We start from the raw sequence: 16,143 nt of genomic DNA, 5'->3' as shown, positions 1-16,143 counted from the left end.
TTGGTACCCTAAAAAGTGATTAACTGTAAATCAATATTTTGTTAAAAAAAGAGACAAAAATGGAAAATGACCTCCCTCCTAAGAAGTTTTCAAATCCATCAAAGGAAAGCAGAGAGGAAAAGGCCAAAATCCTAGTTTTGCGGCTCAGACAGAAACCTATGGCAGGGTGGAGAGGACTACTGCTATGGCTTTTTGTTGATTAGGTACATGTTGGCTTCATCCCAAGATCCAGCCACAGAAGGCCAAAATTTCCTAAAATTCAGTCATCTATTTTAGGACTGGTAGAAACTGCTATGATCAAGGAGTCAGAATGCCTTAGGTAAGTAGCAGAAAAAAGGAAAAAGTCAAAGACACATTTCAGAAGATGAAATAGAAAGTGGGTGATGAACAGTTCAAAGTGTGGGCTTTCAAGTCAATCAAACCTGGTCTCATGTGGGTTTTGCCTCTTACAAGTTCTGTGACCTTGCCTGGAAATTCCCAAATCTTGAGGAATGAGTTTCCTTGTCTACTAAAAGGGAATGATAATGTCTCCCTGCAGGCTGTGGGGAGACTTGCATGAAATGATGCATACAAAGCATTTCTTACTATCTCTTCTACACCAATCCTTGAGTTGCAACAAAAGGTAGAATTTCTAACATTGTATGACAAAATATGCTGAGGGATTAAAGATCCTACTTCTCCAATTCTGCCTATTATTACTCTATATTCTTTATGTATTTTCTTTTTTATTAATTCTGTAGCATTCCCAATATCTTTTGACAACCCAATAATAATGACAATAAAAAGGACTTAAGTTTCTTAAAAATAAACTAAAACTAAGAAACTACAGATATCACTTAAAGAAATCAAATACCAGAAAAGAGATTAAATGCTTTAACAAACAGCAAGATCTTTTGCCATGCTTTTTCAACTTTGATAGCAGAACATAAATCAAAAAAAAATTTTTTTCCAAAGGTCTGCTCTTATTTCGGGGGCACAAAAGGGACAGATCATTTACATTAACATCTTGCAGAACAATTCTGGAACCAACCAAATTCCTGGATCTAAATTCAATAAAGGTATTTCCTTCCATTTGATTGTTTCTGAAATTATGTATGTGAAATAAATTTCTTCTTTGAAGTACACAGCCCACTGAGTTTTATATTACAATCAAAACGAACTGGAGTTGGAGGAGGTCCAAAATGGCAGCATAGGAAGATTCTGAACTCACCTCCTCCCACAGCCACAGCAAATCTACAGCTACATATGGAATAAGTCCTGCTTGAAAAGAACTGAAAGCTAGTTGAACAACCCTCTCTACAACAAGGGATAAAAGGGCCACATCAAGATAGTTAAATGACGCAGAGACAGGGTCTTGCCAAAAACGCCACCCCAGCACAACAACCCACAATAGGGAGGGATCTCACAGGTCCAGAGCTTCTCCCTGAGGAGTGAGAGTATTGTTCCCCACATGAGGCACACCAAACCTTGGGACCTGCACTGGAGAGATGAGGCCCTCAAAATGTCTGGCTTTGAAAATAAACAAGGCTTATGTCCGGGGGACCTAGAGGTCTACGGAAATCTGAGATTCTCTCTTTGAGGGGTGTATGTGCAGACTTGCTCATCCTAGGACGGGCACAAAGGCAGCAGTTTGAAAGGTGACTGGATAATATATGGAGATTCATTTGCTATTCATAAAACATCTGCCAGAGGGGCAGGGACCAGGTGGGGTTCTTTGGGGACAGGGCATTGGTGAGTATCATTTTTGCACTCTCCCTCCACCTTGCTAGCTCAGGTGGGTGTGCATGGATACAACCTTGCTAAAGCTGCCCGAATGCCCCATCTCAATGTTCTTCTCCTATATCTCTAAAGCTGTGGGCATGCCCTGCCCCCAGTGCTCTTCCCCAACATCACTAAACCACAGATAGGCTGCACCTTCAGCACTCTCCCACAGCCTGTTAAAAGAGTTCAAAGTAATGGTCATAAAGATGCTCACCAAACTCAGGAGAAGAATGAATGAACACAGTGAGAACTGCCACAAAGAAAGAGAAAATATATGGAAGTACCAAACAGAAGTCACAGAGCTGAAGAATTCAATAACGGAACTGAAAAATATACTAGAGGGGTTTAACAGCAGACTAGATGAAGCGGATCAGCAACCTGGAAAACAGGGCCATGGAACTCACCAAAACAGAGCTGCAAAAAAGAAAAAAAGAATTCTAAAAAGTGAAGACAGGGGCACCTGGGTGGCTCAGTTGGTTTAAGCATCTGACTCTTGATTTCAGCTCAGGTCATGATCTCAGGGTCATGAGATCAAGCCCTGCACGGGGCTCAGTGATCAGCGGGAAGTCTACTAGAGATTCTCTCTTTCTCCCTCTCTCACTATCCCTCCCCCGACTTGTGCACTCTCTCTAAATAAATAAATAAAATCTTAAAAATAAACAAATAAATAAAAAGTGAAGACAGCTTAAAGGCTCCATGGAACAACATCAAGCAGAATAACATTCATATTATAGGGGTCACAGAAGAAGAGAGAGAGAAAGGGGCAGAAAACTTACTTGAAAAAATGAAGGTTGAAAACTTCCCTAACCTGGGAAAGGAAACAGACATTCAGGTTCAGGAAGTACAGAGAGTTCCAAATAAGATGGACCCAAAGACATCCACACCAAGAAACATAATTAAAATGTCAAAAGTGAAAGATAGAGAAGCTTAAAAGCAGCAAGAGAAAAACAACTTTTAGATATAATGTAATCTCCATAAGACTATCTGCTGATTTTTCAACAGAAACTTTTCAGGCCAGGAGGGAGTGACATGATATATTCAAAATGCTAAAAGGATAAAACTTCCAACCAAGAACACTTTTATTCAGAACTAAAGGGATAATAGTTTCCCAGACAAGCAAAAACTAAAGGTGTTCATCACCACTAAACTGGCCTTACAAGAAATGTTAAAGGGACTTCTTTAACATGAAAAGAAAAGCTAACAACTAATAACAAGAAACATAAAAAGTAAAAATCTCACAGGTAAAGATAAATATACAGTAAAAGCAGTGGATTAGCCACTTTATAAAACTAGTATGAAGGGCGCCTGGGTGGCTCAGTCGTTAAGCGTCTGCCTTCGGCTCAAGTCATGATCCCAGGTTCTGGGATCGAGTCCCACATCAGGCTTCCTGCTCAGCGAGAAGCCTGCTTTTCCCTCTCCCACTCCCCCTGCTTGTGTTCCCTCTCTTGCTGTCACTCCCTCTCTGTCAAATAAATAAATAAAATCTTAAAAAAAAAAAAAACTAGTATGAAGGTTAAAAGACAAAAGTAGAAAAATTAACCATAATTAAAGGATACACAAAATAAAAAATGTAAAATATGGTATCAAAAACATAAAATATGGGAAGGAGGAATAAAAAATGTAGAGTTTAGAATGTCTTAAAATTTAAGTTGCAATCAACTTAAAATAGATTGCTTTATAGGCTGTAAAGCAAAGCCTATAGTAGATACATAAAAGATAGTGAAAAAGCAATCTAAACACTAAGGAAAGGCATCAAATCACAAAGGAAGAGAGAAAAAGAAGAAAGAAACAGAAAGGATCTACAAAAACAGCCAGAAAACAATTAACAAAATGGCAATAATTAAATACATATCAATAATTACTTCAAATGTAACTGGACTAAATTCTCCTATCAATAGAGTGACTGAATGGATTTTTTTAAAAAGAGAAGATTCAGCCATATGTTCCCTACAAGAGACTCACTTCAGATCTAAGAACACACACACTAAAAGTAAAGAGATGTAAAAAGATATTCCATACAAATGGAAACAGAAAGCTTGTGCAGCTATACTTCTATCAGACAAAACAGACTTTAAAACAAAGAGTATCATAGGGGCGCCTGGGTGGCTCAGTCATTAAGCATCTGCCTTCGGCTCGGGTCATGATCCCAGGGTCCTGGGATCGAGCCCCACATCGGGCTCCCTACTCCGCGGGGAGTCTGCTTCTCCCTCTCCCACTCGCCCACTTATGTTCCCTCTCTCACTGTGTCTCTCTCTGTCAAATAAATAAAATCCTTAAAAAAAAAAAAAAGAGTATCATAAAAGACAAAATAAAGGGCATTGCATAATGATAAAGGTATCAATCAAACAAAAGGATGTGACATTTGTAAATATTGATGCACCCAAAATAGGAGTACCTAAATATATAAAGCAAATATCAACAGACCTAAATGGAGAAATTGACAGCAATACAATAATAGTAGGGGACTTTAATACCCACTTACAACAATGGATAGATCATCCAGACAGAAAAATCAATAAGAAGACACTGGCCTTAAACAATACTTTAGACCAGATGGATAATAGATATATTTGACCTGGGTAGACCAGATGGATATAGAGATATATTAATTGACATATACAAAACATTCCATCCAAAAGCATCAGGATGCACATTCTTCTCAAATTTATATGGAACATTCTCCAGAACAGATCATGTGTTAGGCCACAAAACATCACAATAAATTTAAGAAGACTGAAATCATATCAAGCTTCTCTGACCACAATGGTATGAAACTGGAAATCAATTACAAGAAAAAAAGAGGAAAAACCACCAATATGTGATTAAACAACATGCTATTGAACAACCAATGGGTCAATGAAGAAATCAAAGGGGAAATAAAAAAATACCTTAAGACAAATGAAAATGGAAATAAAATAGTCCAAAATCTATGGGATCCAAATAAAAAACAGTGCTAAGAGGGAAGTCCATAGTGATATAGGCCTACCTCAAGAAATAAAATCTCAAATAAATAATCTAACTTTACACCTAACGGAACTAGAAAAATTAGAAAACAAAGCCCAAAGTTAGTAGAAAGAAGGAAATAATGAAGATCAGAGCAGAAATAAAAGAAATAGAAACAAAAAACTAGAAATGACCAATGAAACTGAGAAGTGGTTCTTTAAAAAGATAAACAAAATTGACAAACCTTTAGCTAGACTCAGAGAGAAAAAAAGAGAAGACACAAATAAATCAGAAACAAAAGAAGTTACAATGAATACCACAGAAATACAAAGCATCATAAGAGACTACCATGAATAATTATACACCAAAAAATTGTCAAACTGTTGACAACCTAAAAGAAATGGATAAACTCCTACAAACATTCAGTCTTTCTTTTTTTTTTTTTTTAAGATTTTATTTATTTGACAGAGAGAGATGGCGAGAGCAGGAACACAAGCAGGGGGAGCGGGAGAGAGAGAAGCAGGCTCTCCGCAGAGCCGGGAGCCCTATGTGGGACTCGATCCCAGGACCCTGGGATCACGACCTGAGCCAAAGGCAGACACCTAACGACTGAGCCACCCAGGCACCCCAAACATTCAATCTTTCAAGACTGAATCATGAAGAAATAGAAAATCTGAATAGACTAATGACCAGTAAGGAGACTGAATCAATACTCAAAAACCTCCCAACGAACAAAAGTCCAGGACCAGATGGCTTCACCGGTGAATTCTACTAAATATTCAATAAAGATTTAATACCTATCCTTCTCAACTCTTCCAAAAAGCTGAAGAGGAGGGAATGCTTCCAAACTCATTTTATGAGGCCAGCATTACCCTGATACCAAAACCTAACAAGAACACCTTAAGAAAATCACAGGTCAATAACCCTGATGAACACAGATGCAAAACTGCTCAACAAAATATTAGCAAACCAAATTCAAGAATTAAAAGTATCATACACCATAATCAAGTGGGATTTATTCCAGGGATGCAAGGATGATTCAATATCCACAAATCAATCAGCATGATACTCCATATTTAAAAAATGGGAGAAAAATTATATGATCATCTTAATAAATGCAGCAAAAGCATTTGACAAAATTCAATATCCATTTATGAAAAAAACTCTCAACAATGTCAGTATAGATGGAATGTACCTCAACATAATAAAGGCCGTATATGACAAACCCACAGCTAACCTCCTGATACTCAACAGTGAAAAGCTGAAACTTTATCTACTAAGATCAGGAATAAGACAAGGATGCCCACTCTTGCCACTTTTATCCAACACAGTATTAAAAATGCAGCCAGAGCAATTACACAAGAAAAAGAAATAAAGAGCATCCAAATTAAAAAGGAAGAAGTCAAACTGTCACTATTTGCAGATAACATGACCCTAAAGACTCCAGTGAAAAACTATTAGAATAAATGAATTCAGTAAAGTCGCAGGATACAAAATCAATATACAGAAATCTGTTGTATTTCTATACACTAATAATGAACTTTTAGAAAGAGATTTTTTTTTAGATCCCATTTATAATTGCATCAAAAAGAATACCTAAAAATAAATTTAACCAAGAAGGTGAAAATTCTGTAATTGAATTTGAATTGAACACTGAAAACTATAAGGCCCTGAGGAAAGAAATGAAAAAGACACAAATAAATGGAAAAACATTCCATGCTCATGGATTGGAAGAATTAATATTATTAAAATGTCCATACTACCCAAAGCATTCTATAGATTCAATGTTATCCCTATCAAAATTCCAATGGCATTTTTCACAGAACTAGAACAAATAATTCTAAAGTTTGTATGGAGCCATAAAAGACCCCAAATGGCCAAGGCAAACCTGAGAAAGAACAAAGCCAGAGGTATCATACCCTCCAATTTTAAGCTATACTACAAAGCTATAATAATCAAAACAGTATGGTATTGGCACAAAAACAGACACACAGATCAAAGGAACAGAATAGAGAGCCTCAAAGTAAAGCCACATATCTATGGTCAATTAACACATAAAAAAGGAGTGAAGAAAAAAAAAAGGGAGTAAAGAACATACAATGGGGAAAGGACAGTCTTTTCAATAAATGGTGCTGGGAAAACTGGACAGTCACATGCCAAAGAATGAAACTAGGCCACTATCTTACAACATACATAAAAATTAACCACAAATGGACTGAAGACTTGAATGTAAGATCTGAAACCATAAAACTCCTAGAAGAAAACATAGGCAACAAGCTCTTTGACATTGGTCTTGGCATTAAATTGCTTTTATCGGACTCCAAAATCAAAGGCAACAGAAACAAAAATAAATAAGTGGGATTATATCAAACTCAAACACTTGTACACAACAAAGGACACTATCAACAAAATGAAAAGACCTGTATTAAATAGAAATTATTTCCAAATGATAGATCTGATAAGGGATTAATAGCCAAAATACATTTTTAAAAAACCTCATATAATCAATAGTAAAAAAAAAAAAAAAAAATCCAAATGAAAAATGGGCCAAGGATATAGACATTTTTCCAAAGAAGACATATTGGTAGCAACAGACACATGGAAAGATGGTCAATATCATTATCAGGGAAGTGCAAATCGAAACAATAATGAGATATCACTTCATACCTGTTAGAATGGCTGTTATCAAAAAGACAAGAAATAACAGGTGTTATAAAGGATGTGGAGAAAAGGGAACCCTTGTACACCATTGGTGCGAATATAAATTGGTGCAGCCACTGTGGAAAACAATATGGAGGTTCCTCAAAAAATTAAAAATACAACTACCATATGATCCAGCAATTCCACTACTAGGCATTTATTCAAAGGAAACAAAAATACTAACTTGAAATATATATGTACCCCTATGTTCATTGCAGCATGATTTACAATAGCTAAGATATGGAAACAACCTAAGCGTCCACTGATGGATGAATGGATAAAGAAGACATGGTTTATACAATGGAACGCTACGCAGCCATAAAAAAGAATGAAATCTTGCCATTTGTGACAACTTGGATGGACCCTGAGTTATGCTTAGTTATTATGCTAAGTGAAGTAAGTCAGACAGAGAAAGGCAAATACCTATCATATGATTTCACTTATATGTGGAATTCAAAAAGCAAAGGAACAAAACATAAAACAAAGCTTACAGATATGGAGAACAGATTGGTGGTTATCAAAAGGGAACAGGCTTGTGGGGTGGACGCAATGGGTGTAGGCGACCTATGATATGGTGATGGCAACTAGACTTATTGTGATGATCACTTTGTAGTGCATATAAACATCAAATTATTATGAGGTACACCTGACACTAATATAATGTTTATACCAATTTTACCTCAATTTAAAAAAAAACAGTTGAAGTCTAAATAATATCTTGTTTGAACCCCTAAGGTACAACAACCATGTCTATTTATTCATCCATTCAGACATTTATTCAACAAGCATATACCTAAAAACATGCTTTCCACAAGACATTGAACTAGGTGCCTTCATAAACTCAAGGTGAGTAAGATGAAGTTACCTAAGAGGCCGAAGGAAACGGGGCTGTATAGAGATACAGAGTGGTGGTTGGAAGGCAGAGAAAGGAACAATTCATTCTGAGAAGTGAGTACCTGAGGAAGCCCTTGAAGATAACACAGAGGAGGGAAGCACCCAGGCTGAGATAAAAGAGGTGTAAATCTAAAGGCTAAGTTGGGCATGGAGAGCAGTCACATGGGGCGACGGCATAGCAGATCTACTGGGTGACCATATTATTTATCATCCAAACCAGGATGCCTTTGAGAGTGAAAGGAGACACTATTAATAATTTTGTCAGGACAAAAGGTGTAAATCTGGACTGTCCTGGGCAAATTAAGACATACAGGTGCTTGGTTCAATGAAACCGATGTTCAATACCATCTGATCACTTAGCTGGGGCGACTGACGCATGCGCACTGTTGTACTGAGGCATCAGATTTAGAAAGGCACCAAAACAAATCATTTTTGAAAGCATCTTTATAATATGTCTGAGAAATCTCTCTGGGTACATTCTGCATATTTCAAAAGACAAAACTTCCAAAATGGGCATGGCAGATCTCCAACTCAAATGGAGCTAAGTGAGTTTGCTCATCTCAGGATAAACTCTAAGTAAGAGAAACCAAAAATCAGAAAAACAAACATACTAGGTAATGCTTACTGAGTGCTTCTCAGACACCACACACTGCTCTGAATATTTCATCCACATATCATCTCATTTAATCTTTACCACAAACGCTATGGGGGAGGGGGTTTATTCTTTCCATTTTAGAGACTATGTAACTAGACACTCAGACTTAAATATCTTCCAAGGCCACACAGAAAGGAAGAGGGGGAGCCAGAGTCTGATCCAAGCACCTAACTCCACACCCTCTATTTTCCTCCCCACTATTCTGCCTCCTGAATAATCCCAGACATGCAACGTGTGGCCTGAGTGCAGCCCAAGACGCCGGAGTACAGTCCAGCTGAAATTATTAGCTAGAACATGTTTTACCTAATTACCCCTGCCAGGTGACCAAGCGCTGGTGGCCAGCAGTGCCTAGCCACCTGCCCTCCTCTACTACTTGGAACTAGGCGGGTGCCAAATGTCCTGCCAGCAGCCTGGACCATTCACATAATTGTCATGAAAGCTCAGTGTGATTAATTATATACTCTGAGCACTCTAAAGCTCTGCAATTATTCTGACATAAGGGAAATAGGTACTACTGAAACTTCCCTGGTGGTTCTGACTTGTTTGAGTCATTACTAATACTCTTATGCCAAGCACAACCCTCTCGATCTACCACTATTACCAGTAGAAAAAAGCCAGTCGGGCAGCTTGCAAACACACAGTGTCTGGTAAACTGGTAAAAAATATTTGAACATCCCTTGCACTACAGAATACCATTAATGTAAAATAAAAAGGTAGCTAAACTAATCTAGAGGTCTGGTAGATGATTAATGACAGCCAAAACTTAGTATTAATAAGAAATAGAGAGCAGAGCACCTATTCTTTTTTTTTTTAAGTAGCTGGGCATGGAGCCCAATCTGCAGGCTCACAACCCTGAGATCACGACCTGAGCTGACATCAGGAGTTAGACACTTACCCTACTGAGCCACACAGTCCCCACTAAAGCACCTATTCTTGAACATGTGTGTATAAAATAAAGTCTGGAGAGAAAATATGAATGTTCATAATTCATTTATGTCTGCATTTTAGACTGTAAATAACATTGCCCTATTTTGTTGAATAATGAGGGATGGGTAACTAAAGTATTTAAAAATGGAAAAAAGAAGAACAGTCTAGTTTAGCACCCCTTGCAGAGCACACAGAACTATAAAAGGAACTGAACAGATTCTGGGAGAGAGCATTCTAAGAAAATAACTTGAGTGACCAAGATCGGCAATTAAAAAAAATAAACAATTTCCTGTCGGTTGTCTATTTGGATTTGGTGATAAAAAACAACAGAGATCAAACAACTGTTTTGAGGAGAGGCAGGAAAACAAGAAAGGGGGCAAGTAATATTTAGAGTATGAAAGTTAATACCCTCGGATTACTCCTGAAAACTGAACTCTGAATTGTGACAAAAGCTCTTTGAGTAGGCTGAGACAAGCAACCCACGCCCTGGCCTTTTAATAGTTACCTTCTGTGGCCTAAAATGCATTAGGACAAAGTGAAGTGGAGAGTTGCTGATTGGGCATTAGAGTTTTCTGACCTAAAATATCCAGGCTGCCTATCTATCCAGACAAACTCACTTTGTGATACAGTTACTATTTGTTCAGTATTTGTGATACACCCACAAGTTTGCTGGGCATGAGGTTGTCGCCCCTTCCCTTCCCCCATTTGAAAAAAAAAAAAAATCCAAAGCCAAATGCAGATATTATTTTAAGACCCAATTCAAGAAATGGTTATTGAGTGCCTGTTGTCCATGCAGAACTGATAAATACAGCCCACCTTTTGCCTGCAAGGAGTCTAGTTTATTTAAACCATAGGCCAATATAATATCCATGTGTACATTTTTACTATTTTGTTTAAATATAATTTAATTGTGTTTAAATATGTAATAGATGCGAACGTCTGCTTCTTCCCACCTTGGGGTGCTCAGCATGGAGACATAGGGATATATGTTGATATAAAGGTAGTGCTTCCCCTACATACCATAATACTGTAATAGTAACAACAATGGTATTAAGAAAAATAAGGGCTGCTACCGTGGGCAAGATTCATTGTCCCAATGAAAATGGCGGCTCTGGTCAAGTAGCCACAACAGGTACCTACAGCTGCCTGGCTATGTTAGCTCTCGACTTCTTCTGCCAGCAGGAATAGAGTCTTTTGGTTCCCGCCAGTAAAGGGAACAATTTAAATTTTTAAAGTTTAAAGGGAAAAATTAAATCCAGCATTCCAAACCACCAATGCTATATTAATAAGATAGAAAATTTAAAACTGCCGGAGTAATCTGGGGGACAGTGGAGTGCCGCCATACCAAAATGGGGTACAAAAACCAGCTCTGGCCCCTTAGGCAAATGGTTCATCTCTCTGAACTCTTGTTTTCTTCAGCCTCCCTGGCTGTGGCAGGACCAAGTCACAGAATTATATTAAGCACTTTTCATGTGTTTTGCACACATTGTTTAATAAATAGCGCCTATTATAATTACTTTTCACTACCAGAATAATGCAATGGCTATAGTTCTTACTTACTAAAAAAGTACCAAGGATCAATGGTTGCCACAGTCCCGGCATGGGAAGAGGGGAAGACTACTACAAAGGGACTGGGAGAATTTTTTGAGGGTGATAAGACTGTTCTATATTTTGATTATGGTGATGGCTACATGAATGTGTATGTTTGTCGAATCTCATAGAACTGGACACCAACAAGAGCCAATTTTAGGGCACCTGGGTGGCTCAGTTGGTTAAGCCACTGCCTTCGGCTCAGGTCATGATCCTGGAGTCCCGGGATCGAGTCCCGCATCGGGCTCCCTGCTCAGCAGGGGGTCTGCTTCTCCCTCTGACCCTCTTCCCTCTTGTGCTCTCTGTCTCTCATTCTCTCTCTCAAATAAATAAATAAAATCTTTAAAAAAAAAAGAGCAAATTTTACTTTATGCAAATTATATCACCTTTTTAAAAGTACCGACCACAATATTAAGTGTGGTTTTAATTAAAATAAACCATTTAAACTAACGAGCATTTTAACTTCATTCATTTCTAAAATTAAAAGGAAATCTAAGGCCTATAACGCTACTTCACATTTTCAGACCAAGTCTTTAAATTAAAGGCTTGAGCTACTTGTAAAAAATGGATGTCGCCTAAACAATTAAGCAAATTAACTGTTTCAAAAGAAAGCGTGGATTGTACCGAATAATGTGATGAAATGAACTATGGAAAGAGAAAATGAAAGTGATGTTTTCATTTACTAGATTACTTGAGATGACAAACATAATGGCTCCTTCCCTCAAAATTTGGTAATGGGCCTTTGTAAATAATCTAAAAGGGGTAACATTATTTCCAATAAGCAAGGAAAAGTAGAGAAGGCTAGTGATGAATTCCTTGATTTATTTATCTTCTCAATGCATTTATGAAAGATTCTATAGGGTTGCTCACTCTGAATTTTTCATCAACACTGTTACCATAACCAAGAGCTCTTTTAGTACAGATCTGTGCGTCTATTTTGGCAGAAATGTAGTTTTACAACAATTTCTTACTCAACACCATATTTACAAAACAGATGGAGTTCCAAAGAAATCATTTCAAATGAGAAATATAATTCTGGTCAGCCCACGGTGTATTTCTGCATATGTCCTGCATCTCAGCAATAATCCCCTTTCTGTGCCCACTGCTCATCACATATGGGCTGTTATTTCTCCCTCTGACTTGGGGATCCCCACATAAGAGGAATGTCAAGATGGTAATGAAAATGGAAGCTAGGAAACAGGCATAGCTCACAAGCCTGACTTTTCAACTAAAGCAACCCCATCAATACTGGCTAACAACTCCCTGCCATGCCCTTAAGCCCCCAATTATCACCTTGCTTATCCGTCTACTCCCGCCTCTATCTTTCCATCACCTGACTGAATTCATCCCTTATATTGGAAAAGAACATAAGGAAACCAGGGAAAGATGTCACTAGTGCTTTTTCATATGAGCTTCTGTTAAGGTTTTTTTTTTTAACAAAAGTGAAATAGTTTCTGCCTTTCACGTGACAAAAATGTGCATGCACTATTTATTGCTTTATGAAATTTGACATTAAAGATCTCTTTATTCTATCAGAATATTGTCTTCATACTGTTATGTCTATAGAAAATACCACACTAAGTTTCTAAAATCTTGATCCTTCAAGGCACCGATTCACGGGGAAATATACCAAGTTAATTAACCCAGGCTTGATCAACTTTCAACTCTATTTCCACAGTTTCAAAGGGTGTTTAAGAAAATACACATCAACACAAAGGAAAGAAAAAGGAGTAAATCAAGTCATCTTAGGAGGTATAAGAAAATGAACAAGATATGAGACTAGTAAATACCAAACCACCAATTTTAGAAATTAACAGAACTTAAGAGAAAACATGTACTTCTTTCTCATGCCTCCATTCATTCAGGAGCAATCTATTGAGCCCGTACTATGTTCCTGGCAATGTGTATCCAGGGATACAACTCTGAACAAGAAACCACCTGCCTTCATTAGAAAAAAGAAAAATGACAAAGATATCTTTCAAAGTTTCAAAATTCAAAAACCAGTGATTGCTGAATAATTAATGATTTCCCCATGTGCTTCTAGAATCTTCAATGAAGAAATCTACCAACAAGGTCTCAATTCCACATATCAGAAATATTGGCAAATCATCCTTCTTCCCATTCTGAATATAAAATTAAAACAGCTGTTTTAATTAAATAAGTTACACTGTGGATCCCACTATGGACATCAATAAAGCTCGATTAAAAAAAAAAGTGCAAAAACAGGCCCTCCATAAAAACTGGGGAATAAAATTAAAATTAGGTAGGCTAGTATCTTCTCTGGAATTTTCACCTCAAATTCATTAACACCACAATGCGATATCACTACAAGTATCCAGTAGCCAATAAAAACAGACATGACACATAACTCTGTTAACAGGATTGATTATCATGCATAGCTGAAAGCAACTTCCATGGAAACATAAGCTACAGAGTACAAGAAAATATAAGTCACCTTTTAAAAGCCAGGTATGCAGCAAAAATAGGTTACTTTCCTTAAACTCTCAACACCTACTGAAGGTAGTTAATACACTTGATCTTTAAGCCCTTCACTTGTGCCCTTGCCCAGACATAAACTGTACAAACAGATGACAAAGCGAAAAGCAGTTTCACAACTGCCTGTTACAGAGAGTAGGAAGGTGGTATATTTCACTAGATTACTGCAGAAGCTGATAACACCATGAGACACTACAGAGAACTTAGAAGATTTCTGAAGGTCCAATTAAATTTCATATACCACCAGTGTCAATTCTCTTTACTGTGGCCTGTTTTGCCCTCTCTCCCATGGGTTATCAGCCACAGGAAGGGTGGGTGCAGCCCTGTTAATGTGCGTTGCTGCTCACTATCCTGGTAACCCCTTGATTTTCAGAAAGCAATGTTTTCATATTTGCTCTGAACTTAAGCAGAATGAGCTACTCTTGCCTAAGGCTCTGCTCTTCTTAGCTCATCAACTATTTTTGTTTTCACTCCATGTCACGAGAAATATTTTTACATTGCAGACCAAAACGTAGTATTAGAATGAAACCACCACAAACTCAGAGGAGTTCCTAATATTACTTCTTGAGTTTAAAATGCACAAAACAATTGCTGACTTTCTTCTGCTGAGTAACACTATGCAAAAGATAGCAAAACCAAGCAAACTGCTCAAAAGAACTTCCACAGAACTAGGGGCCTGCCTACTGCAGCAAGGAAAAGATTAAATTGTGCAGAACTGTAATGTCTCAGTGCTTTTGAGCCTAAGAAAGCGGAAATCTTCATTTATGTTCCGAAACATACTCCATTCCCCCGTGTGACTGAGTGACCGGAGAGATTTTGCACCCTCTAAGTATAACCATTTGCTAGAGGCAACTAGATACAGATCAGAAGAGACCTATTGAATAAGCTCTGTTCACCACATGTTTTCACAAAACCAGTGTCTTTAACATACAATAGACACCTTACAGGGAGTCTGTTACCAGCCAAGCCTACCCCAGAAGAGCATGTCCTGCCCAACCAGGTACAGGCCATAATTCCAGGCCAGTCCTGGGAAAGATGACAGCCCCAAGTTCAACTGGGAATGTCTGAGCACAGCTCCCCCTGCACATTAGGGATCACCTCTCCATTCTTTCCAAATGCCATTTGCATCCAATGCCTGCTCCAGCACCCCAAGCACCCGTGCACCAGTGGTTCCCGTTAGCAGGGGACTCCTCTTACAACCCCCTCCTTCCTCCACCACTCTCCTCTTGGGAACTGACCCCAGGGGCGGCTGGGGGTGGGCGATGAGCGCCCTTCTCCCACCTACCTTGATGATGCTGCTCCGGCGGGGCAGGCCGCCGGGTTTGCTTTCCCGGGGAAAGGGGCAGGCGGCCGGGCCGGGGGTCGGGGCGAGCGCAGCGCCGCGGGGTCCCCCGGCGGGGCTGGCTCGGGCTTCGTCCCCGGACACGCCGAGGCTGCAATCTCCGTTGGAAACCCCGCCGCTGTCATAGCGCGCCCGCCCGTGGCCGAGGCGACCTCCCCCGCCGCCGCCGCCGCCGCCGCCGCCGCCGCCGCCGCCGCCGCCGCCGCCGCCGCCGCCGCCGCCTTCCTCGGCTCTAGCTTTCTGGGCGCCCTTGGAGCCGAGGGCCGGGCCCGGGGAGGTGGGCAGGGCCCCGCCGGCGGCGCCCCCCCGGCCGCACTCCGCCATGGGCGCCCCACGACCCGCCAGCACAAAGCCGCGTCCCCGCGTCCCCGCGTCCCCGCCGCCGCCTCGGGCCGCCGCGCGCGGCCCCTCCTCCTCTCCTCCTCCCGCCGCCGCCTCCTCGGCCGCTTCTTCCGCTTTTTTTTTTTTTTTTTTTAATTTAGATGTGATGTTTGTTTCGAGCTCGCGTCGCACACGGTTCAAGTCGTGGCGGCAGAATTATCGGAAGATTCCTGCAGGGGAGAGCAGAGAGAGACACAAGTCAGCTCCGGCGGCGGCGGCGGGGCCCGGGCTCCCAGTACCTGGGGAAGGAAAACACGCCCCGGCACACGCGCCGCCGCGGGCGCCAAAAATAACCCGCGCGGGCCCGGCGCCCACCAGGCCACGGGGCACCCACCCCGAGGTACCGCGGCGGCCGCCTCAGGGCCTCGGGGCGCTCTCCCGGGAGACTCAGGACACCCCTCATCCCCGGGAATCCGAGCGCCCATCACGCGGGAACCCGGCGCCCAGCCCCGGG

General features: G+C 40.1%; 1 protein-coding gene across 4 annotated transcripts in view; it reads right to left on the bottom strand.

Moving 5' to 3' along the window:
* The window catches only part of PLCL2 (phospholipase C like 2), a 184,941-nt gene extending 169,048 nt beyond the window's left edge, over positions 1-15,893 (bottom strand). For 3 of the 4 annotated variants that reach the window (XM_073900573.1, XM_073900557.1, XM_073900565.1), the window contains exon 1: positions 15,252-15,893. In XM_073900573.1, coding sequence (XP_073756674.1) covers positions 15,252-15,632 — 381 coding nt within the window. In that variant the 5' untranslated portion in view covers positions 15,633-15,893. The remainder of the gene's footprint in view (positions 1-15,251) is intronic. The other variant, XM_073900550.1, reaches the window with a different exon arrangement.
* Between the last annotated feature and the right edge of the window lie 250 nt (positions 15,894-16,143).

The sequence above is a fragment of the Callorhinus ursinus genome, unplaced genomic scaffold, assembly GCF_003265705.2.
Source record: "Callorhinus ursinus isolate GAN/ISIS: 27379988/994484 unplaced genomic scaffold, GSC_fseal_2.0 scaffold1, whole genome shotgun sequence".
In the NCBI taxonomy this organism is placed as follows: domain Eukaryota; kingdom Metazoa; phylum Chordata; class Mammalia; order Carnivora; family Otariidae; genus Callorhinus; species Callorhinus ursinus.
Note: the sequence above shows the minus strand (reverse complement) of the source record. Positions and strands in the feature narration are given on the sequence as shown.